Below are 25381 nucleotides of genomic sequence, written 5' to 3' on the forward strand. Positions count from 1 at the left end.
CCTAATCATCCCTCATTTTCCCTCCCTAACACGCATTTAATGTTAATCTCATCTGCCAATCACACATTAAATCTCAGCCGTTGCTTTCATGACCTTTCATGTACCTAGATAAATCAATCAGAAAATTTGCTTTTACACTATGATTCAAACTCTTTTCATCTTCCTAAAGCGATGCCTTATGTCAAGATTTCTCCCTCTCTCTCATCACTTACTCGGGAACCAACATCACTCCATCCATTCCCCCAAATTCTCTCTTCACCTCTCGGCTCTCTATCTCTCTCTCACAGTGAATCCCTTCTTCACCTCCACGAAATCAGCCACACCCTTTCCACCCTCTCCTCTTTGCAACAATCGCCCCTCATCCTCTCACTTCTCCATTTTTCTGTGCATGATTCACTCTCAAGAGAAATTGAACGCCTCTTTGACGGTGTCACCTATAGATTGAACATTTATCACTACTTTCTCTTATGGTAATTGTTATTGGTTTGATTTCTTCTTCCTTTCACCATTTCTAATTTTAGGGTTTTTAGTATTTTGTTTTTGTTCTTCCTGGTTATTGTGTTGTGTTGCGCCATTGAAGTTTTAGTGTGAAGGTGCAGGTAGAATCAGAGAAAAAGGCCTCTGACCTTAACAGTATCTAAACCAACGGCTATCTTTAGTTTAAGTTTTTATTTGATTTTGTCAAAATTTTGAATGTTTTGAAGAAACAATTCTGGGTTTGTAAGGATTCGTTGATGTTTGTGAGTAGGGGTTTCATTCTTGAGAAATGTGATGGTTACAATTTCATATTGGCTACTTATTTGATTGGTTATTGATTTGATTTGCAGGTTTGCTTGGATTTAGAGGATCGACATCTCATACATATAATGAAGCTTCAAAATGACCAGCTTTTTAACCTATATGTATGTTATGTTTGATGTCTATTTTATTTACTGTTTTTTTGTTTTTACATCTCTGAAACTAAATAGTGACATGGCTTACATGGCTTTATGTTTGATTTCATTGTTTTAGTTTTTATTATTCTGAACTAGGGCTTCTACCATGTTATAAGTATGTCATTATACTTATTTTTTTTCCTATAATAATTGGACTTAGATTTATGAAAAGCTGACTATATGTGAAAATGAGAAATTAGAAATACCGTTGCAATTATTCTTACAGGGATAAATGTCAATGACATAAGATTGTTGTTCTCTTGAATATTCTTTTATTACTGAATCAAAAAGGGTTTAAAAGTAGTTGTTCTCTTAAATACTTGACATAAGATTGTTGTTCTCTTAAATCCAGGTCTTTATTTTGAGTCTTTTTCTTTTCCTGTTACGGGGTTCTTTGAATTTTGTTGTTTGAAACTTTTTTCAATAACATTAACTTATATCTCTTTCTTCAATGTAGTCTTCACTCTTAAATGTATTTTTTTTATAGTTTCTCTTTAAATGCTTCACACACTTACACTGAATTGCTTTCCTTTTATGCTTTGTTAGTTAGGCATAAGTCTGCCCGCATTGTTAAACATATAGTTGATATACTTGGAAATGGTTCAAAGGTTTAATTGTGTTAATTGAGTTAAATTTTGATTTGGTGTGTGAGGAGTTGAGATAAATGGTGTTAATTGAAATGTTTTGGAATATGTTTGCTTCATCCTTTTCAGGTTTCATGGTCGATGTTGGCTTTTATTTTTCATTAGTCTCATTATTTAATATAAATTAACTAATGTGTGTCAAAAACTATTTGTTGCTGAGTTTTTGAGAGCTGCTTTTTGTGCCCCCCCTGTCATATGTATTTTTTGCTAATTTGCTTCTGGTTTGTAAGGCAGCTGGTTTGTTACTTACAAGGATGTCCAATTTTTGGTGTTCTGCTTTATTCATTTAGGGGTGGAGAATGAGGAAACTGCTATTGGAGTTAACATACATGTGCACAAACTTTAATTGGAACAGCTACATCTTATGCAAGAGGAACTTTCATTTGGTTTGAGAATTAAAGGTTACTTACCTCAGATTTATAGTAGCTATTTAACTGCATTCTCTCTGAGCAAACAATGGCTACATATCTCAAATTTAAATGGTTTTTGGCTATTGTTTAATAGAGATTATTAACTGAAACTTGAAATTGACTTGATAGTTGAAGAGTTTCTTCCTTTGTTTAAATTTCAATTTACTCTCCTTTTTATTTATCATCTCCTCACAAGGGGTTGTGTGTTTGTGAGCAACAGATGCCTATGGAAAGCTCAAACTTACTCTATTATAATAAGTTTTAGTTCTATTAGTTCTATATTTATTAACATTAGCTCTTGAGTAGTGTTTTGTACATAATGTCGATATAGTATCAGGTAACAATTATTTTAACTCAGAAATTTATAATTTGGATTTATTTTGCCTTTACATTCATATTTGAAATCTAAGTTTTCATACTTTTATTCATAAACAAATTTAATCTGTCAAAAAAAAAAAATCATAAACAAATTTAAAGTATGATGGCTTTTAGTGTGGACTGCAAATGTCAACCTTGCTTTTTTAGTAAATTTTAATAACTTTTTTTTTCATTTTTTATTATCGTAAAATTTATTTTTTACTAAAAATGACAAATGTCTACCTTTAAACCAATATTAAGAGGTTTATATTAGATTGAGCTTTGAAGGATATTAGAAGTATAATAGTTAGTTAGTTGGTTAAAAAAATTATAATAGTTGGTTAGTATTTGTTTTTTTAGGGAAGTTAGTTAGTATATTAGGTAGTACTTGGTTACATAGATAGTTAGTTTATTTTTTACCTCCTAATTGTGTTGTGTGAGAGTAGTGGATTTATTTTGCAATCCTACATTTTTCATTTATTATCTTAGAAGGGTGTTAACCTTCTATTGTCCAAATTAATCTCTTAAAATATTTTGGATGAAAGGGAATTCAACGCAAGTGATAAATGTGTTCAAAGAAATTGCTTTTATAGCTAGATCTAAAAAAATTGCTTGTATGTATTTTGTTTATTTCAGAAGTGACACAAACGGATACTAATATTGGATGTCACACATGATAATTTATGGTCAAATAGTGACTTTTGAGGGGTACAAACGTAAGATTAAACATAGTGATAAATGTGTTCAAAGAAAACATCATGTAGGCAGACGAAAGAATTCAACATTGCTTACAAACAAACCGATTAAACTTTATTGGCTAATCATGATCCCCTAAAAGGATATAATTATGAGTACAATTATACTACTATAAATAAGCTATCAGCACAATGTTTTAGCATAATTTAGTGCCTTTTCTCAGGTGTTAAATTCTCATCAACTAAATCAGCCAGGGATAACTGTAAATTTGTAAATCTCAGCCAGAGCAGAAAGAAAAATCAATAAACAGAAATGATTGGTACGTCACCATCACAATCCTACAGTGATAAACAAAAGATGAAAGAAAACAAGTCGCTCCCTAATCTGTCTGTGTTACAAAGACCCTATCAAACAACCTAGTTGAGTATAATGCAAACCAGAATCATAAGAAAAACATGAAAAGATTGCAACTACAATTGCCACCTATAGTTCCAACTTGTGTGAACAAAAACTATTACTTTATGCAATAAACATAATCATATAAAAAGGATATATACATGCCAGGGATGATAACCATTAAATTGATTGATAATTTCATTACCTATGGCATTGAGCAGACAATAAGATGATACAAATCTACTTAATTATATTGAACACCAGCATCTAAATAGCATAAACGAAATTATCCACAAATTCGCATCCACAATTTAACTAAGTACATAGAACATCCAAAAACAAAATTGCACAGAATTATATATATATATGCTAGGCATTATGAATTCATTCATCAGAAACAACATAATAAAATCTAATAGATATATCAAAAAGTTTGCTTAACATTAAAACAGGACAAAATTAAACAGAATTTCGATATACTAGTTTTCCAAAACCAGAATAATAATAAAAAAAAAAAAACAGAAATTAAGATTGAAGAACCCTAATCAACGGTCTGCATAATATCCTCAGGAGCAAACTTAGTACCCTTCTCCTTATCAGCAGCAGCACGACCCTTAGCCTTACGATCAAGAAGCGACTTACGATCCTTATCCAATCTGAGCTTAGTGATAACAACCTTTGAAGGATTAACACCAACATTAACGGTGGATCCATTCACCTTCTCCCTTGTGATGCGTTCAATGTGAATCACCCACTTGCGACGGTAAACCTGAGTAACCTTACCTTCACGGCCTTTGAATGTTCCACGAACAACCTGAACTTCGTCGTCTTTGCGAACAGGCATTGAACGGACGTTGTACTTGGATCGGAGATCGGCGGAGAGTGGTGCGCTCATTAAGACACGGCGGACGCTTGATGGCGCCGTGAAATGAGCCTTACGGCTCTTTCTACGGCTGCTGGAGACTCTTGGGTTGAACTTCATTTTCGCTCTCTCACAGATTCAGCTGCTGCTAGTGTTGGCTAGGGTTTCTGTGTTGATTTTTTGCTTGTATTTATTGTATTCGGGTTTGGGTAATTAGGGTTTTGGTTTATGGGCTTCTTGGGTTTCTATTGGGCTTAAACTATACTGGGTTTTGAGGGTATAAGGGTAAGAAAATTGTTAAGTCTATACCCACAACAATTGTTTTGTTTTAGAAAAATATATATTGTCACTCTCAAATTTATCTATATGGTGAAAATAATATTGTAAAAACGACTTTTTACGGTAGTAACTAGCAATTATAAAAGAGAATTGTTGTTCCCACATTTAGTTTGGTTGTGCCACACGAGTAAATTACTCAAATGTTCCTCGGCAGTTAACTGCCGAAGTTTTAGAAATACGGCTGTAGTTAACTGCCGAAGTTTTCCTCAGCAGTTAACTGTAGCCGGTTTCATAATTCGGCAGTTAACTACCGAAGGGCATTTGGGTAAATTACTAGTGTTTCTCAGCCAAAGGTAATGTGTCAACAGCAATTCTCATTATAAAATTGACTTTAGAGGTGAAGATAAATATGAACATCAAGTAACATGAATGTTTTTAAAAAAAAAAATATAAAGTTACAAGAATGAGTGCGGTCGATCACTATGGAGTGAGCAAGCTTGTAGCCTCGATCAAGATTTGGTGGTCTAGATTTAATTTTTTTCTCCTTTGTAGAACTTAAATCTTGGGCTTCTAACTGCTTAACCCTTTGTTCCAATCGTTGAGCTATCAAAACCCCCATAAAGCACATGATTATGTAGTAAATTATACATACTTTTTTAGATATATAATTATTTTTATTTTTATTTTTTTGAGCAGAGATATATAAATTAAATTAATTAATCAAATGATATTGAAATGAAACAAATTTGTGCATTTCATTTGTGATTAAAGTCTCAATACATGGGCGTGACCGAAAAAATAGAGAATCTCAATACAAGGTGGACAAATAAAAAAAAAAGTGAGAGACTGGCAAGTAAAAGATCGAGACATCTTAGTTAAAGAGTGAGCAACCTAATTGACTTATCTCAGCTGAAACTAACCTTTAATTTATAATTTGATAAAAATAAATAAACTTTCTATATCATGTGACAATTCTTCCTAGCATAACCTGTGCTCATTTCTTTTATGTGTTGCCCAATTTAAGCAAGTGTGGTCTAAGAAGCAAAAACTAATGCTCCTAATACCAGCCATTTTTTCAACTACAATTGCATCACCTAGTCGTGGAAATCGTGACCTGGAGACCACAAACATGTTGCTTGCAAGTTGCATTTGCATGTATAGGTAACAGTGTACCATAAGCAAAGAACTCAAATTTTGTTTCCTTTTACTCAACAACTAATTGACAACAGTGTTTCACATGACTTCATTATATCATTATCATGTCTTTGCTGATTGCTACCTTGTATATACCAGAATATGCCATCTTAATGTTAGTTAAGGTCAACTAAACTTTGAAGTTAACTTAAACACATTGGTATTTCAATCTTGTACTCAACATTCAACAATGCCCCTTAACGTGTTCTTTCAACCTAATTTTTGTTATAATTGCCTCTATAAATGTTACGTACCCTTCACAAGGAAACAAAATTAAAACATATAGTGTGATTGAAAAATATTAGATATGGCGAGATTGAAAGGTTTGATGTTGTCTCTTCCATTTGGATTTGTGTTGTTTTTGTGTTCTACTTTCAGCATAGTACCTGGTGTCATTGGATGGAGCAAAGAGGGTCATGAGATGACATGTCTAATTGCACAGGTAAAGTTCAAACCCTAGCCCTCAGCTAACAAACATAGTGTGTCTGGTTATGCGATAAACATTAGATAGATATGGCTAGATTGAAAGGTTTAGACACGTATCACTAACCTAAAATCAATTCTAAAATCAAAAGCGAAACATAACTATTTATGGTCAAATCACGTATCACTAACCTAAAATCAATTCTAAAATCCAAAGCGAAACATAACTATTTATAGTCAAATCACGTTTCAGTAACCTAAAAACAATTGACAATTCTAAGAAATACAAATGTGAACCAAACATATACATAGCTAATGTATCAAATGATTGTCATGCTGGTTATGAATAAGTATAAGGGCTAATTCAAATAACTGTTATTCTTGAAGGGTATTATTGGAATCATAATTATGATAAAGTAATTGATGATTTCTATATGATTGATAGGCACTTTTAAAGCCTGAGGCATCAGAAGCAGTTCATCATTTGTTACCTCCCCATGTCAATGGTAACTTATCAGCCTTATGTGTATGGCCTGATCAAATTAGGCACTGGTACAAATATAGATGGACAAGTCCACTACATTTCATTGACACACCAGATGAAAAATGTGGTTTTCAATATTCAAGTAAGCACTATTTGTATATGTAGTTATTTTTGTCATGTGCTCATATTAAATCTCAAAAATATTTATTTTTAATGCAACATTTTGTTGCTGTTAACAAACATAGGGGACTGCCTTGAGGACATGTGTGTTGCAGGAGCTATCAAAAATTTCACTTCTCAACTTTCTCATTACAAAGAGGGAACATCTGATCGTAGATGTAAGGAACTCATGTCTGTCATTTTTTTTCCCTTTCAGAAATTTTTAGACTTATTTTACTTCATGATATTAATTACTGGAGATTTTGTTAAAAAAAAAAAATACTATTAACTGGAGATATTGCAGATAATATGACCGAGGCATTATTGTTCTTGTCACACTTCATGGGAGATATTCACCAGGTTTGTCTAAAGATTTTTAAAATTTCTTTTATCATATTACTCCCTTTGTCTTATCATAGATATCTTTCATTTCATATCAGCCGATGCACGTTGGATTCACCTCAGACAAAGGTGGAAACACGATTGATCTACGCTGGTATCGGCACAAATCTAATCTGCATCATGTAAGCAAAAAATATGTTACTAGCATACAGATTTACAAAACAACTTCGTTAAGCGAATTTTAGATTCTTCATGCTGAAGGAAATTGAGTCAGATATAATTTCTTCATGTGACATTTTTGTTTTTCTTGTTTATGCTTATAAGGTGTGGGACAGAGAAATTATTCTCACAGCATTAGCAGATTACTATGACAAAGATGTGACACTCCTCCTCCAAGACATTGAGAAAAACTATACCAATGTAAGTAACATTATTTAAATTTTTCTGTCACTCTTCCTAGATTGAATGAACACATGGATTTTTTATTGGCTCCAAATAAAATCAACTTATTATTTCTTGTATGCAGGGAATCTGGTCAGATGATGTTGCTTCTTGGGAACATTGCAAGGATATCTCTAGTTGTGTAAATAAGTGAGCACCTTTTCTCTTCCACTTTCAATTTCAGCAATCTCTTTTTGCCTCCAAATGTTAATTAATGTTTAGATTTCTTTTTGCTTCTTGTTTTGAACTAATCATGTAGTTGGGCTAAAGAGAGCATACAAATAGCGTGCAAATGGGGTTATGAAGGAGTTAAATCTGGAATGACTCTATCAGGTAACTCAAGTCACAAACTATAAATTCAACCACTTACTGATAGGCGTTTCTTTAAAGCAAGGTTTTAAAAACCTGGTAGAAGATCGAACCGACGAGACATATGGACCATGATTCAATTGTTTTAATCAATTCAACTACGGGTGTACCAGATGACAAATAAATAAATAAGTATTAAAATGGATAAAAATGAAAATATATTGAACCAACCGTGGTTGAAACGGTTCAATCATACTGCAATGTAATTGTCTAACCGAGATCAAACCAACGGAGAAACCAGTCAGTTCCCTGTTCAACCGGTTTAATTGGCTACTATTTCTAAAACATTTGCTTTAAAGGACACAACAAATAATTTTGGTCCTTAAGCTAAACAGAAAATTTGTGAAATACAACCTCCATGACTAATTTGTGTGAGGTTCACAATACTTGCATATATATTAGCATCAATTTGGCATATTCATCATTCATTGCATGTTAAAGGATTTTGTTGCGCATGTGGTTTTTGCAGAAAAATACTTTGACTCAAGGATGCCATATGTCATGAAGCGAATTGCTCAAGGTGGAATTCGATTAGCCATGATTTTGAACCAAGTGTTTGGAGACTCTGAAGAAGGATTTGTAGCAGCTACTTAAGCAAACTCATCAACACAGTGACCAGAAAATTAGTTGTTTGAATTTGTCAATAACCATTGATCATAGGGTCTAACTCCATTTCTTCTTAATTGTTAATGCCTGCTTGATTTTTTGTTGCTCTCTCACCAAATATTGGTTGATCAAAAGCAAAAAATTGTTAGTACTTTCTCACTGTTAAGCTTGGAAACACATGCAAAAAGCCTACTCAACATATGTATAAATATTTTATCATCAGTTATGACTTTGGTGTCCGTAATTATAGTATGACTCAAACAATTTATGCATGAAATTAATCAACTGAATCAAATTGAGATGTTTTGTTCTCTCATGAAAGACATGATTAACATGACAGGTATATAGTGTGCACATTTGTTATCACAATATAAGAATGGCTTTAATAAAAAAAAAATAAAAAAAAAACAACAATATATGAATGGTTGCTTCTCACAAGTAATGTGCAAGTGTGAGCCAACTAGAAATTAGAACAGCCATTGTAACTCACAAGTAGTTCATGAACTAAAGCCCTTTATATGAAAGGAACAAGTCCTGGTGGAGAAAAGACTTTGACAAGAGACCCATTTAGGTAATGCAACACTGACAAACTATGGAATGTACTATGTTCTAGCACTAAATATGAAATCTAAGACCGAGCTGTATTGTCAAATTGTTGTGATTAAGTCACCAGATGTATGATGAACAGATGATAATTTCAGATTGCAATTTAATTGAGCAAAGATTAAAACATATGAATGATCACTATAAGAAATTTTCCTCTCTTGTTTTTCACTCTATTCAATTTGACTGTTCTGACTTTTCAACTTGATTCTTTATTCAAAATTATGGCCAACACAAAGGAGTAAGTTAGTTGTAACTAACTAAACAAACATAACCAACAAGTGTGGTTAGCTTGATATACAAGCAACTTAAAGAAGAGAGACAGGATGAGCTGAGCCACAGGCCAGAGTACCATTGATCAACACAAATAAAAAAGTTTCTTTAACTCTCTTCTATTACACGCTGCATTATGTAACAAATCCCATTTGGTGTGACGATTGCCTCTATGATATCTTGTGTTTGTTCCGGTGCACTCTAGACTTCAGTCCGAGCAAACAAAGATAAATCAATGTTCAATGTTGGATTCAATTAGTCGAATTGTCGCTGAAATTTGGAAAGGGTAATTCCTTTAGATACGGCTACGAGAGATGAAGATTTCAACCATTTTGCAAGGGTCCTTGTTGACATTGATGTCGCATAAAAATTGCATAAGTAAATCATGACTGAATGAGAGGTTGTTGTTTTTTAAATTGAGCTTGAATATGAGAGACTTCCTCTCATTTGCTCTTGTAATGTGAGTTTACCTCTGCAACTGTCGCCGTGAAACCACGCTATGAGATCATTTCCTCTTCTCTTGCAAAAGAAAGGGCATCCCATTTAAAATAAAAATCAATTAATTTTATAGAGTTTGAAGTAGTATCCGATAGTCATGATTATTTTGAGTCCGAGTATATGTCTTATTTAAGTAATGTAAGTGTTACAACCAAAATAGTGCATTTAGTTTTTGTTGATGCTAATAATTCAAATCATAATATTATTCATTTTTTAAAATAAGTCCTAATCCAATTTTTTAATGTATGGATAAGGTAATTTAGATAATAAATCTACCTCAAAGACATCAGTGTTGAAGATGGTTACACATCTAAATCACAAAGATATAAATCGAGAAAACACACAAAATGATGATATTGGTTTCATGCTTGAAGGAATAATTTTAAATGAAATCATAACACAAGATGCAAGTATGGTCAAATGGTCAACGGGAATCAACAAATGCAGGCAGACACGTGGTGGTAGGGGGTCTGTAATATCCGACAAAATTGTTTTTCTTCTTATTCTCATGTTTTTTAGGGCCGAGAAATGATATTTGTACAACTATTTTGTGATAACTTTTTGACAATTTTCTCTCTCATACTCACATTATTCTTTTATTATCTCTCTTCCTTTTTTTCTCTCCATTGTTTTTGACCAATGAAAAGAGAGAAAAAAGAAGTTGTCACAAAAGTTGTATCAAATAATTGTTCAAATATCACTACTCTTTACGGCCCTACCTTCACATTTACAAGGTTTGACGGTTCCTACTTCCCTCATTTGGTAAAAAAATAATATAATTCCATCCTCATTCATAAAAAAATTCTTTCAATTTTTTTTAAGAACAAAAATTCATCATTTGAAAGTACATGCGTTCAAATTTTGGTTTAAATAATCATTAAAAAAAATTGTGAACATTGATCATTAAAAAAGATTGTGAACATTCTGTTCATAAATTTTAACATTTTTTTTACAAATTTTTATATCACATTAATTTAATTATTTTAAAGTGAATCTAAATTTTGATTTGTTTTCTACAAAGTATTGGTATCCAATAAACTTTAGGTAACCAAAGAATTTCTCTAAGAGTGTATTTGGATGGAGGAATGTTTTGAGGGAATGTATTGTTTTGAGGAAATTCAAATACTTTGGGGTAAATTCCATTGTTTGGATAATAATTTCAAGCATTTTCAAAATGATAGAAATTTATGAAGTATTTTGTTCAAGTTAAATTTAGAGAATTTCAAATGACACCTAAAAGCTAAGAAATTTCTTCATTGTTGTTATTTTTCATATTTTGCATTTTGGTCATCAAATTTTCCAAAAATTTCAAATTGACCCCAATAAATTTCAAAAAATTGCAAATTGGTCCCTCAATTTTTTGAAATTTACATTTTGACCCCTAATTTCAATTTTCAAATTTGGCCCAAAAAAATTAAAATTTATAAAAGTTGCCCAAAAATAATGACAATTAATTTTTTTTATTACTCCATCCAAACAAAAGTATTTAGAAATAAAAGTAATTTAATTGAATCATTTAAATTTCCTAGAATTCTAAATTCTTTAAAATTTCTCAATTACCTCATCCAAACACACTCTAAAAGAAATTGGAAAACAAACCCAAAACCAAGCAAGAGGAATCAAGCAAATTTTACAAATAGAAAATACTTTTAATTTAGTTCAATGAAGTCGTGAAGTATAATTAAAAAAATTCATTTTAAAAACATGCATATGAGCCTTCTTCTTCTTTCTTTTTTTTTTTGTGAGGGAAATGAGACCTTTTTTTTAATAACCAAAAAGTAACATTTATTGACTAAAATTAAAACATTGAATAAAAATTTCCACAGCCGGGAGTCAAACCCGAAAACTTAGTTCCAACAATTAGAAGTTTGATAATTGCGCTACTGTGGATCTGATGTTTGATTTATGAGCATAAATTAATATAAATAAAAACCAATTATTTGTCGCAAACTTATTATTTTCAAAATGGCTTAAATGCGTTTTTGGTCCATTAACTATTTATTTGGTATCGCTTTGGTCCCTTAACTAAAAAATAAATAAAAAATTATTTGACTACTTTATTTTTATCTCCGTTACCTGTTTTGGTCCCTTCTCCTTCCATCATCTTCTTCATGATCTTTATCATCATCAACACATCAATCCAGAAGAAAAAAAATAATTCATCACATCTTCATCAAATCTATAAACATAATAATTTCATAACTCAATCAATAACCAATTTTTCCATTAAAAAATATCCCTTTCAATCAAAACAACACAATTTATCAATCTCCCTAAACCAAATCAACCAAAATCTTTATATCTAATCACCACAATTTTTTTTAAATCCAAAACTACTCTCCACCATCACCTGCGCACTACTCACCTTTGCTTCATTTCCTGCTAACCAACTACTCACTCTTCTAACAAACTCCTCCCTATAGGACTCTCTGCTACTGTCATCGTCGTCGTTGTCGTTGACAGAAGCAACAAATCAAGCTCAATTTCCTGTTCCTCTTCTTCTTTTGGCTCGCATGAGCAGTCTCATTCGATGAGTCTCTCACCACCGGTGAGTTCTAGTCCTCGGAGAACACAAAACAAAAATCACCACAAGCCTCACCAAGTCATAACCAGAGAGATTTTGATGAAGATGTATACACATACACCCTTCTAACTCCACTCGACCTCTCTCCCTCTATAAATTCCTCTTTATTCGACCCCAACCAAATCTAAGAAATTGCAGTAATGGGTCAAGTAGTAGAAGGAGAAAGGTTATTTGTGGAGATCTGTGGATCTTAAGATTGAAGAGTTGAAAGCTTAAATTTTACAATTGGATGACTAGTATAAGGTGAGGATATTAGTTCATTGATATCTTTAGAAAATTGTTGTTATGTCTAGTTGTTGTGGTGTTGGATTTGGATTTGTTGTTTCCCATAGCTTTTTTTTCATCTTTGTTTTATTTTCTGTCTCTTTTTTGTTTTTGTTTTTAATAACCAAATTTCAATAAAATAATAGTGTGTCACGTGTCACCCTTTATTTTAAAAGAATAATAATCTTGTAAAAGAGAGAAGAAAATCACTTGTCAACATTGTAGTTGACCAATGTCACATGACATTGACACCACAATGTCGCCTAAGTGTTGTTCGAATAATTGATGACACAGACTTGCATAAAGAGAATCAATTCACTGAGTGAATGCAAGTCAGAAAGTCTTTTTTAAATTACGAACGTTATAAAATGATTCTTAGAAAATTGAATTAACAACATGATAAATAATCATATAATACTTCAAAAACACGAAATTTATTTTAGAAAAACATTTTACATAGTTTGTAATTTAAAAAATAAAAGTGAGTCTTCCCCTCCCTTTCCTTCCTAAACCCTCAATCCAAACACACCGTTAGATTTTATCAAACAAATTTGTTTATCGAGATAAAATTTACTTAACGAAGTAAGGCAACTTCAACAAACTTTGACTTTCTTTTTGACGAAGAAAACTTAAATTTGCTTAGCGAAAATTAATTTACTCCGTAAAATTACAAAGTAAAATAACTTATAATTTAGTTCAATGAAGTCGTCAAGTATAATCAAAATATAATTTATTTTTCCTTTTAAAAAATGCACATGAGCCTTGACCAAAAAAAAATAAATGCACATGCGCCTTTTCTATAAGGGAAATGCTAACCATTGCCTTTGGGGTATTGGATAAAGGAATAAAAATATTTCATCCGTTTCAAAATATAAGCAAAATTCACTTTTTAGGTTCATTCATTTAATGATGTATGTGGTTCATAATATGGACCACATACATCATTAAATCAATGAACCTAAAAAATGAATTTTGATTATATTTTGAAACGGAGGGAGTAGAAATTTTGTGTTGGAAAATGATAAAAAATAGTCAAATCAACTTGTAAAAAGTTTATAAATTATTGTTTCTAATGTAAAAGTACTAATTTTGGTTACCTTAACCATTGTTGTTTCCAATGTAAACCATCAGAGCAATGGTTAGCAGGATCCTTTTTATAATAACGAGAGTAACGAATGCTCAACAAAATAACACTAAAAAAAAATCCCTCAACAAAATAAATAAACAAAGTACTACTACCTCCGTCCCTAATTATAAGACCCTTTTGAAAAAATAATTTGTCCCTTTTTATAAGACCTCTTTGATATTTCTAAGTAAATTAATTATTTCTTTACCAACATATCCTTAATTATTTTGCATCTTTTTCTTCAATCAACAATAAATATTATATTGAAAACATAAATTAACTCTTTCTCTTAAGGATAAAATTGTAAAAACAATAGTAATTGTATACAAATTTAATACATTTCCACAGCCAAGTGTTGAACCCGAAAACTTGATTTAAAACAATTTGAAGTTTTCCAATAATGCTAATGTGGAACTGATGTTAAGTTGACAAGCATATATTAATATAAATAAAGACCAATTATCTCTCGCAACGTCTAAAATTGTCAGATACAGTTTCATATCATATGTAGTATTTTATATATTTACAATTACTTTTGAATATATATTTATTTATGGGTCATACTAACTAATAATTGTCCTACGGATACAAGTTAAAGATCTAAAAAAAGAATTAAAATATAAATTTTGTATTGAAAAAATAATAAGTTTTTAAGCTTTCAAGTCATTTAATATAAATTTTCCAAAGATGTGGAGGGATAATTTTACTGCTACGTACGAGGATAGTTAAAACTCGTTATGGTTAGAGATTTCAGATCAATGTCGTCTTGGTGGAGTGAGATTTCGTTACTTGGGTATAAGGCCGATTCCACGATTGACCAATTCATAGAGGAGTATATAGGGTAGCCTGTAATGGCCGTACCACTTAATTTTTGAACGATCCTTGGGTTTATGTTGTCCCTTTAAGGGAAAGCTTTCGATAACTTTACCATGTCTTAAATAAAAAATATTTCATGGTTGCTGATATGAGTACGTGGTGTGGGAATGAGGGTGTGATTTGCTTTGGGATCTTTTATTGGAGAGAGCTTTGTTTGGGGACATGATAGGTTTGAAATTCTTATGGTGGCCCTGGATTGGTTGTAGGTGTTCTCAAGATAGTGACTTCCGGTCTTGGAAGTTTGACTTGGGCGAAATTTACTCTGTTAGTTTTGGCATATTCGTTCCTTTCGGCGGCTCCTATCTTGGAGGGAAAACAACATGAGGATGAGATCCATATTATGACCAAATGTTTTGAGGAGTTGAGACTCATCTAAGGTTATTGTCTTCTCTTGACAACCGTTTTTAGATAAGATTCTTACCCGTCATAACCCATTTAGATGAAGGATCATTTCTGACCCTAATGACGCAGGTTATGTCTTATTTGGGAAGTGAGTTGAATTGGGGAGTCACATTTTCGTCACTTGTGCTTTTACTTATATGGTCATTTTTCTTATTTTTGGATCTCTAGGAGATAGAGTTAAGACCAAGATAAGTTTGACCTCGATGTAGCAATATGTCGTGTGGTTCTTTTGGAAGTATCGAAATTATCTTACCTTCTCCAAAAAAACAATGGAGGTTGAGCAGGTGACAGAGAATGTCAAATTATCCCCGTTCAAGTGGTATGTAAGTTCAAAATAATGAATCAAATTCAACATATTGAGATTAGAGAGCCAAGTTCTTACCATTAAATTAAATTTGTTTAGTATGGGTTGTGATTTTGTTTCCGGCCAAGGCTACGGTAGGTGACCTCCTTAGGTCTCCTACCGTAGGAGACTTGTTTTTTTTTTTTTTTTGTAAAATGAATTTTTTTTTTTAAAAAAAATAAAAATAGTTATCAATCATTGAATATAGGATGAAGCTTTTGAATGCCTGAAATTTCAGGTAATGTGATTCACTAGAATTCTATTTTTTAAACATATAGAATGATTTAAAAAATTCAATTGATTTTGGAATCACATTTAATAAAGGGTGTTTTTGATATTGTTGGAAAAATTATATGACCCAACATGTCAATTTTTTTCTTCTTCTAAGGACTAAAAACAATATTCGGTATATTTATTGGGACTAAAAACTTATTCAACCTTCCTCTCTATTGACCATTCAACTAATAATATTTGGATTGTGTGGAACGAACACAATGGTATACTTATTGTTATTAGAAAAAGTATTGTTTACAAATTTAGAAAATACCATTTAGAAAAAGTAAAGTATTTATTGTTATTGTGGCTTAAAGTTAATAAAGTGAATTTTGTTTATGGCTCGTGGTTAAACCCGTTTAGGTGCTTGGGTATCGATTAACCTTTTTGTGTATTCCTGGATTGACAGCTTGTAATTATATGTGGTTTCCTTTATACACTTTGTGCTAAGGAGATTACCCTGTCATTGCTTGTTAAAAAACCTAATAATATTCAATCATTAAAAAAAAAAAAACTCATATTCAATCTACAGTAAAAAAGTTAATATATTTTCAACTACCACTCATTATATAAAGTCATTATATTAATGTCTTATTGTTGAACGAGTTGGAAAATATTGTCTATATACTCTAGGTGGAAAAATATTATTTTATTTAAGAAGGAAATCACAAAATTGACTCTAGAATTATTTAAGAGTTGTGTTATTTGAACATCCATTTATATGACAACTTTTGAGACAACCAAAATTTTATAAAGAAAATGAGGTATTGACACAAAAACAATAGAGAGAGAAAATAAAAAATTAATGCAAACATGAGAGAGAAAATTGTCACAATAATTATCAAAAAATAGTTGTTTAAATATTATTTCTCATTACTTAAATACAACTAACATGCAGCTAACTCCCTAAAAAAAAATACATCCATTTGAGACAAACAACTTATTTTCTCTCTCTTTTCATTAGTAAAAATAATGGAGAGAGAAAAAGAAAGAGTGAGAATAAGAGTATAACGTGAGTATGAAAGAGAAGCTTATTAAAAAGCTATCATAAAGTGGTTGTACAAATACACCATCTGGTTATTATTATAAGCAAAAATCAACGTTTTAGATACATTTATTAAATGATGTATGTAGTCTGTATTATAAACCGCATACATCATTTAATGAATGAATCTAAAATGTAGATTTTTGCTTATAATAGTGACCGGAGGATGCATCATTTCTAAAAAAAAATAAAAATACAACACTAGTATCTATTGTGCCAACCACCAACAAACACATGTCAATTTAGTTGTAAAAAAAAAAAAAAAAAAACTTTTTTATACGATCTCCTACGGTAGGGGATCTATTGCCCTCTTCTACCGTAAACGCCGCTTTGTTTCCCATATCTTTTTCTTCATCTTTGTTTTCTTTTCTGTCTCTTTTTTTGTGTTTTTAATAACCAAATTTCTTTTTATTGCTTCAAAAAAAGTTTCATTAGCACAAAAAAAAAAAATCCCAAAGAATAATAAGATTTTGGAAGATAGAAAGCATTTGTGAGGTAAAAATAGTCCTAAATCAAAATCTGAATCATTATCAATGGACCCAACCCAATCAATATTTTTTTTTAGGCATGCATCTAAACAATTTTGAAGATTTATTGATTAATTATTCTATTCCATTTTGATGTATCATCACAAGTCTCATCATTGTCCACTCTCCACTCCCCTTAATGACCCCAACAATCATCTCTCAAATTACACTCACAACTCAATCACCACCATTCAGTATGTCATACATGGCCCACCACTACATTCATCAACGGTCACAATCCCTCTTCATGCATTGCATTCCTTTCGGCTACTTTTGTTACCATAGAGACCCACAAGTACTAACACACACTCACTCAACATGTCTCTGCAATGCTCAAAGCAATGAACTGAGTAAGACAGAGACATAGACACACAAATAGAGTATTTTTTACTTTTTCTTTTCCACCTCAAAGAAAGTAAACAAAGTCATACATATCATTATGGTTTCTCGTACCCACAAATCATTTTATATACCCACACTTGTCGACCAAACACTAGGAAACCGCATCAGTACCTAGTTCCAATGTTAAATACACCATTAATAATTCATAACATCTTAGTATAGTGCTACCTTAATATTTTCAACAACAAAAAATACAGTCTTACCTTAGCTCACATCTTCTTCTTACTATGTTCTAACTTCATTTTTTTCCTTCTCATTCCAACCTTGTTACTTTGCTTGCTATATTCCAAGGTATTTGCTTTCATTTTCAAGTGTCTTTTTTATTTGTATATATCACGACATGTTTCAAAATCACGACGAACCATCGTGATTTTGTAAAAGTTAGATATTATGTAGTTTTTGCAAAACCACGGTCTAACGTATCCACTCTAATATCAATCATGCATTTAGTTTCGCTAATGAAATCTAAAAATTTGATTATATTTTTTTGGATCAGGTGATTTTAGTTAGTGATGGAGGAGAGACCAGAGACAGAGCTGATATCAATACCAGCAACACCAAGAGTGTCAACACCAGAGATACTGACACCATCAGGACAAAGGTCACCAAGACAAGGATCAAAGGAAGCTAAATCATCAAATGCATGGACACCAACATCTTTTATATCACCAAGGTTTTTGAGTCCTATAGGGACACCAATGAAAAGGGTACTTATAAACATGAAGGGTTATTTGGAAGATGTTGGCCATCTTACTAAGCTTAATCCTCAAGATGCATGGCTTCCAATTACCGAGTCTCGGAATGGAAATGCTCATTACTCTACTTTTCATAACCTCAATGCTGGTGTTGGTTTTCAGGCTCTTGTTTTGCCTGTTGCTTTCGCTTATCTTGGCTGGTAATCATTGTCTTACATTTTCTTTTACAGCACCCTTCTACAATAATTGATGTGTTTTTAGTTTATGGAAACTGCGTAGACATCTACATAAGTTGTTTTCAGCTTATTTATGAAAACAACTTATAGTATAGTACTATAGTTTGTATACAAACAATTTGAATTTATTTTATCTTCTGATATAAAAATAGCTTATACATAAAGCACTTATGCTATAAGTGGTTTATTAAGCTGTTTTTACAAACAGTGCCTTTATCACATATAGTATCATTTGGAAACTTTATTGACTGTGAACAATATTAATTAAAATGTTAAAAAATATTAAAATAGCTTTAACAAGAATTTAAATGTCCCTTTTACTTTATTTTATTATACTCCCTCCGTCCCACAATAACTGAGCCATTTGCAAAAAAAAAAGTGTCTCAAAATAACTGAGTCATTTCACTTTTCAATACAATATTAATTACTTTTTTCCCTTTGTAACTCTAATTAATACTACTTTCACAACTTCCAATTTAATATATTCCACTTTGCATTTATGATAGTGGAGAATGCAGCAATACTTAACAAGATCACTTAAAATCATTTTTCTCTCTCCTTCATTTATATATTTGTTTTAATACGTGCGAAAAGAAAAAATGGCTCAACTAATTTGGGACGGACGAAATATCTTGTGTTTTTCATTAGTGGTGCTTTCGGTGGACACTATTCATACATTATGCAGTAATAATTAGTAAATATGAATTAAGTATGAGATTGAGATGTCTCTTTAATTCATTTCTGGCAAAAACTTTACTTTCATATTCTATTGAAAAAAATGTTAACTATCACGTTGTTCTGTCCTTTATTTGACATAAAAGGAAGGGATTTTGAAATGCGGGACAAGCTATTAACAAGCCTGCCTCAATGGAAAGAGATGGGGAGAAGGCTTGTTAATTTGTCCCTTTATCTTTTGAGTTTCAAAAAAGCTAATTTAGCTCCTTGCTTTAAGCAACTTTTTTAATTCTGTCCATATTTTTTCTTTTTGATATTGGTAAAGGGACCATTGTGTTGGCCATCAAATTGCTTTAGTGGTTACTAGTATATCTTTTACTCATAATTTCTAGTATTGTTCTAGTAGCGCCTTTTATGCAAGCTTTTTTTTTTTTTTTTTTACTATGTGCTTATTTCAATTGATTTATTTGAGTTTATCTACTATTACATTGTGTTGTTCATCAAGTTTTTTTACTATATGACATGTCCATTTGTTTTCATAAACTCTATATGCTTTATGATAAGCATTTATGCTATAAGGACTTAATTAAGCTGCTTATCCAATCGAATGTAGAATTTGTCCAATTGAACTGAGTAGAAAAGTTAGTATGGTGTGATGTGGTGCGAAAAACATTTCAATCTTGTCATCTTACTAAGAAATGTTGTATCCAAATATTTTGCAGGAGTTGGGGAATTATTTCCTTAACCGTGGCATACTGTTGGCAACTTTACACCTTATGGATTTTGGTTCAGCTGCATGAAGCAGTTCCAGGTAAAAGGTACAACAGATACGTGGAGCTAGCACAAGCAGCATTTGGTAAGTTTGTTTACTTGCATGCCATCAATTACTTTTTCTAGCTAGTTGGTATCACATATTCACATTGCATAAAGAGTTACCTAATTAACGATGCAAAACTGCTTTGTGACATATATCATATAAAACTGTTTCCTATATGGCTCAAAGAACATGTTAGTCACTCAGAAACCTAGACAAAATTGGCTGTACTTCACGGTCAAATCTCGTGTTCTTTGTTTGCGTTTATCGTATCTGTTTACTTTTGAACCAGCGTTATTATTCTAACACATGCTATCTTTGTGGCGTAGTAATGTTTCATTTATAATTTCTACCTTGTATTGCAGGGGAAAGATTAGGAGTATGGCTAGCTCTTTTCCCAACAGTTTATTTATCAGCAGGAACTGCAACAGCTTTGATTCTTGTTGGAGGGGAGACCATGAAACTGTTCTTTCAAATAGTTTGTGGTCCAACATGTACCTCAAATCCTTTAACCACAGTGGAGTGGTACCTGGTTTTCACTTCTCTATCTATTGTTCTTTCTCAGCTTCCAAACCTCAATTCAATTGCAGGACTGTCACTGATAGGAGCTGTTACGGCCATTACTTACTCCACCATGGTTTGGGTGCTCTCTGTGAGCCAACAGAGGCCACCCTCTATCTCTTATGAACCCTTATCGCTGGCAAAACCTTCTTCTTCATTATTTCTAGCATTGAATGCACTTGGAATTGTAGCATTTTCTTTTAGAGGTCACAATTTGGTCCTAGAAATTCAGGTATCAATGATCTTCCCAGAAATTGTTCATGTGCTGCCTTAATTCAAAATCTCTTTACAGTATTAAAGATATGCACTTTGTTTTCATGCAGGCCACAATGCCGTCAACGTTTAAGCACCCGGCTCGTGTGCCAATGTGGAAAGGAGCCAAGGTTGCTTATTTCTTTATTGCAATGTGCTTATTCCCTATGGCCATTGGAGGCTTTTGGGCCTACGGGAACCAAGTAAGTAAATTGAATACTGTACTGGAATGATAGAGAGGAGGCACAGCTATTGAATACTTTATAAAGATACAAATTTGTTTTTGTTTCAATTCTCACAAAACTTCGACCTGTTTGGATAAACAGCTTTATTAAGCGCTTAAAACATAAATGTTTATCATATAACTGCTTATGTATAAGCTATTTTTATAGCAAAATATAAAATAAAGTCAAACTATTTTTATATAATCTATTAGCTGTTTTCATAATTTATCATGGAGAACTTACAAAAATAGCTGAAATCAGCTTATGGACATGTTATACGCTATTTCCACAAGTTCTCCCAAATAGTCTTACAAATGTTTATGTGAGCGGATAAACTCAAATAAGTCAATTCAGCCCTTCATATTCATATTGTTAACAATTGTATTCTTAATTGTAGTTAGTATTAATATGATGTTGGTTTTATTGAAGTAATATATCAAATGAAATAATTGTGTTGCAGCATTCTTAATTTTTGTATTATGATTTTGAAACAGATGCCTAATGGAGGGATTCTGACAGCTCTATATGCATTTCACAGTCATGACATTTCAAGAGGAATTCTAGCCTTAGCATTCCTTCTTGTAGTATTTAGCTGTTTGAGCAGTTTTCAGATATACTCAATGCCTGCTTTCGACAGTTTTGAAGCTGGTTACACCAGTCGAACAAACCGTCCTTGCTCGATATGGGTTCGGTCAGGTTTTAGAGTTTTCTTTGGATTTGTCTCATTCTTCATAGGAGTGGCACTTCCATTCCTCTCAAGTCTTGCTGGTTTGTTAGGAGGACTCACTCTTCCAGTCACTTTTGCATATCCTTGTTTCATGTGGGTTCTTATTAAACAGCCAACAAAATATAGCTTCAGTTGGTATTTCAATTGGATTCTTGGTTGGTTAGGTGTTGCTTTCAGTTTGGCCTTTTCCATTGGAGGTATTTGGAGTATGGTCAATGATGGACTCAAGTTGAAATTCTTCAAGCCCAATTAAGTTTTAAGTATTATGTGCTACATCGACACTTTGGATTGAAGGCGTGTCCAGTGTCCGACATTGACACATGCGGTTACATTCAATTATCTTATTTTCTCAAATTATTACTAATGTCCACGTGTCAGTGTTTGTGCTTCATAGTCATTTATGTCATGCAAATCTACATGATGGCTAGATGAACTATAATATGCTAATTGCATGCCTTATTTTTTAGTGCTATAGCTAGGAAGTTTGTTTGTTATATTTGTATTCATATTTGTTGAGAGTTAAGAACTTTAGAAGAAAAATGTATCAATTTGTAACCTCTATGAGTTTGAGAAATGAAAGATAAAATTCCTCAAGGAAATTTGATTGGACTACAGAACTAATTATGCTATTGCTAATCTAGTTACATTATGCTTAATGTGTGAGATGAGAAGGTGCAGCACATGATGTGGTGAAGATGCAAACAACTGAGTTGGCTAATCCCAACACAATTCCAAGCTTCACCTGACCCCGCCTCGGAATCGGACGGCCACAGATGATCCTTCTTCCACCGTTGATTTTCATGATTGCAGCTGGAGTTGTACCACCATTCATCTTCTCTTTGTTTTGCTCTATGTTTTGTCCTCTGCTCTTGTTGAACAGAAAGATGCTCTGCTTTTCTTCTGCTGCTCTGAGTTTGTTTGTTTGTTTGTTTTCTGTTTCTAGATACTATATATAGATTTAGCTTACACGTTTGGATATTTTTTACATTGGAACCATGTTACTAAACTGCCCCACGACTTGGTCAATTATAGCAGTACTATAACTAAACTAGAGTATTCGGCATGCCACTTGTTTGTTTGGACTCTTTCTTTGACCTTTTTCCATTTATTTTACCAATGAAAAATAAGTCGTTTTTATGGTGCCACGTGTGAATTAATTAAAATATATTGAAGAAAGGCTAAGGAGATAGAAATGGGTCCACGGTAGCAAGGAAAGACTCGTGAACAAAGGTGGTAATACACTCAGTCGATGTAAACTTTGTAAATCCTATATTTGATTTATGAGAAATGATATTTTGATAATTATTTTGTGACAACTTTATCTCTCATATTCATATTATTTTTGTACTTTCTCTCTTTATTACTTTGGTTTATGTGTCACTATATACTTTCCTTTGTAAATTAGTGGTTGTCACTCAAATGGTTATAAAAATAACACATCTCTTGATTTATTAAAAAATTTAAGGTTTAAGTTTAGGTTTAATTATGTTTTAGGTCCCTATAAATAAGCGTGTTTCCAACATTAGTTCATACTTAAATTTTATTAAATTTTTTATCCCAATGTTTTTTTTCCGTTAGCAAAATAGGTCATCGCTGTTAATTGTTGCTGATTGAGCAAACAGTGAAGCACACGTGGATGCCACATCGCTCTTTTTTTTGTTGGGTTAAATATGTTTTTAGTCCCTATAAAATTGAGGCATTTTAAGTTTAGTTCTTACTTAATTTTAATAGTTATTTTAGTCCTTACAAAAATACTATGCACTCAATATTGGTTATGATATTATTTTCATCATGAAAAGATATTTTTGACTAGTAATTATTCCAAAAAAAACTATAAATTAGGCAACAAAACTGATCGTACCTAATCAAAAGGTGACTGCCAGTACTTTGAATGCGGTGGTTTTAGTGGTGGTAGAATGCGTCATAATGCTTTTTCTGAGCAGATGGAGGGTGTGTACCTAACACTCTGACGCTCGGGTAAGTAGAGATCAGAGAGTGAGGTTTTAGAGGAAGAGTTAGATTCTACCTTGGGGACTGCTATGAGTCCCATATTTATAGAGGTGGAGGATTGTAGAGCCGTTGTAATGACACACCTAACTCTCATGGTTATGAAATCGTGGGAAGTGTAACCGCCAGAGAGTTTATTGCGGGAACGTGCAGAGAGACGTTGTGGCTCGTTTGAACCGGTCTCGCTCGCTCTGTGCACTCCCTTGTGGGAAAGGGGGTGTGTCGCAAGTAATGTTGTCAAACGTGGTGTTTGGGCTTTGGATTGTGTTGGGCCTAAGTAAATGGACTAAAGGTCCTTTTGGCCAGTCCAGAACAAAAATCCGTCATGCCCGACAATGCAAGAGAAGTCATCGATAAGATAGTGAAAATCTTGAATATTTTTGGCATTGGGATAGTCATTCCGCCCATTTCTTCAAAATAAAGAAGGCGTAGTTTATCATAACTAGTGGCAGTATACAAGAATTTAAGCATAAATTGAACTAATTTAAATTGAGCAGGGACTAATACCGAGTGCATAGTATTTATGTAAGTACTAAAACAACTATTAAAATTAAGTAAGGACTAAACTTAAAATGCCTCAATTTTACAGGGACTAAAAACATATTTAACAAAAAAAAAAGTCAGATGTGGCATCCATGCGTGCTTCACCGTTTGCTCAATCAGCAACAATTAACAGCGAGGACCTATTTTGCTAACGGAAAAAAACGTTGGGGGACCAAAAATTTAAGTAGGGACTAATGTTGGAAACGCACCTATTTATAGGGACCTAAAACATAATTAACCCTTAAGTTTAATCTATTATACATCATAGGTTTATTTTCGAAAGCCTGATATGACTTAATAACCTGAAAAATGTTCATGGGAAATTTAGATCCTCTCATGTGTGAAAAAAAGAGAGTTATGTTAATGTTCTTACTATTAAAATGTGAGTAAATAGGCAATTACCCCTCTGAAATTGTAAGTTTCATCAATTACCCCATTGAAATTAACAAAACTTCAATTAACCCCTGAAATTGCACAACGTCAATCAATTTACCCCTTCCGTCAAATTCTTCTGTTAGTCAACATGATGTTTTGCAAATACCCCCAAGAAGTTTTGCACTTATGTGCAAAATGCCCCCTGAACTTGAAAATTTATATTTTTTTTCTTCTTATCCTTCAAAATGACTACATTATTGTGGAGCATAAGTGCAAAACTTTCACTACCTATCTGATAAGTTTTTGAACGATATTCACATTGGCTTAAGTTCACATGTTATTCACTGTAAATCTTCATAATATACACAACTAGAGTTTTAGAGTGATTTATATTGTTATAGTATGATTTGAAAGCATTAACTAAGAACAAGAACCTGTAAAATCAAAAGAAATGGCAAA

General features: G+C 32.4%; 3 protein-coding genes and 1 long non-coding RNA gene across 5 annotated transcripts; 3 read left to right on the forward strand and 1 right to left on the reverse strand.

Annotated features, from left to right (window-relative positions):
* Positions 1-105: 105 nt before the first annotated feature.
* LOC120578111 (uncharacterized) lies at positions 106-3938 on the forward strand. The gene is made up of 3 exons (XR_005644046.1): positions 106-470; positions 828-902; positions 1870-3938. It is a non-coding gene; the product is annotated as an uncharacterized lncRNA (long non-coding RNA).
* LOC11425151 (60S ribosomal protein L26-2) lies at positions 3798-12673 on the reverse strand. The gene is made up of 2 exons (XM_003593413.4): positions 12636-12673; positions 3798-4429 (listed from the first exon to the last, which is right to left on the reverse strand). Exon 2 carries the CDS (start codon positions 4418-4420, stop codon positions 3980-3982), a length of 441 nt encoding a protein of 146 aa, XP_003593461.1. The 5' UTR covers positions 4421-4429; positions 12636-12673; the 3' UTR covers positions 3798-3979.
* LOC11419817 (endonuclease 1) lies at positions 5298-8844 on the forward strand. Of its 2 annotated transcripts, XM_003593416.4 has the most exons (9): positions 5316-6215; positions 6642-6822; positions 6926-7018; positions 7144-7199; positions 7280-7363; positions 7506-7601; positions 7708-7772; positions 7882-7955; positions 8461-8844. In XM_003593416.4, exons 1-9 carry the CDS (start codon positions 6081-6083, stop codon positions 8583-8585), a joined length of 909 nt encoding a protein of 302 aa, XP_003593464.1. In that variant the 5' UTR covers positions 5316-6080; the 3' UTR covers positions 8586-8844. The 2 variants fall into 2 exon arrangements, with proteins under 2 accessions (XP_024633128.1, XP_003593464.1); XM_024777360.2 differs by lacking the exon at positions 8461-8844 and having other exon boundaries at positions 5298-6215; positions 7845-7955.
* A 5111-nt stretch (positions 12674-17784) lies between the features above and the next one.
* LOC11423600 (lysine histidine transporter-like 8) lies at positions 17785-22606 on the forward strand. The gene is made up of 6 exons (XM_003593419.4): positions 17785-18104; positions 18310-18708; positions 20142-20275; positions 20599-21026; positions 21118-21249; positions 21765-22606. The coding sequence occupies exons 2-6, from the start codon at positions 18326-18328 to the stop codon at positions 22248-22250; spliced, it is 1563 nt and encodes a 520-aa protein (XP_003593467.1). The 5' UTR covers positions 17785-18104; positions 18310-18325; the 3' UTR covers positions 22251-22606.
* The last annotated feature ends 2775 nt before the right edge of the window (positions 22607-25381 follow it).

Source organism: Medicago truncatula, chromosome 2 (assembly GCF_003473485.1).
Source record: "Medicago truncatula cultivar Jemalong A17 chromosome 2, MtrunA17r5.0-ANR, whole genome shotgun sequence".
Taxonomy (NCBI): domain Eukaryota; kingdom Viridiplantae; phylum Streptophyta; class Magnoliopsida; order Fabales; family Fabaceae; genus Medicago; species Medicago truncatula.

Coding starts and splice junctions, on each gene's coding strand:
- LOC11425151 (XM_003593413.4), bottom strand. CDS start 4,420: ATGAAGTTCAACCCAAGAGTCTCCAGCAGCCGTAGAAAGAGCCGTAAG.
- LOC11419817 (XM_003593416.4), top strand. CDS start 6,081: ATGGCGAGATTGAAAGGTTTGATGTTGTCTCTTCCATTTGGATTTGTG. Junction 7,019..7,143: donor GGGAACATCTGATCGTAGAT/GTAAGGAACTCA, acceptor GAGATATTGCAG/ATAATATGACCGAGGCATTA. Junction 7,364..7,505: donor ACAAATCTAATCTGCATCAT/GTAAGCAAAAAA, acceptor TATGCTTATAAG/GTGTGGGACAGAGAAATTAT.
- LOC11423600 (XM_003593419.4), top strand. CDS start 18,326: ATGGAGGAGAGACCAGAGACAGAGCTGATATCAATACCAGCAACACCA. Junction 20,276..20,598: donor GCTAGCACAAGCAGCATTTG/GTAAGTTTGTTT, acceptor CTTGTATTGCAG/GGGAAAGATTAGGAGTATGG. Junction 21,027..21,117: donor ATTTGGTCCTAGAAATTCAG/GTATCAATGATC, acceptor GTTTTCATGCAG/GCCACAATGCCGTCAACGTT.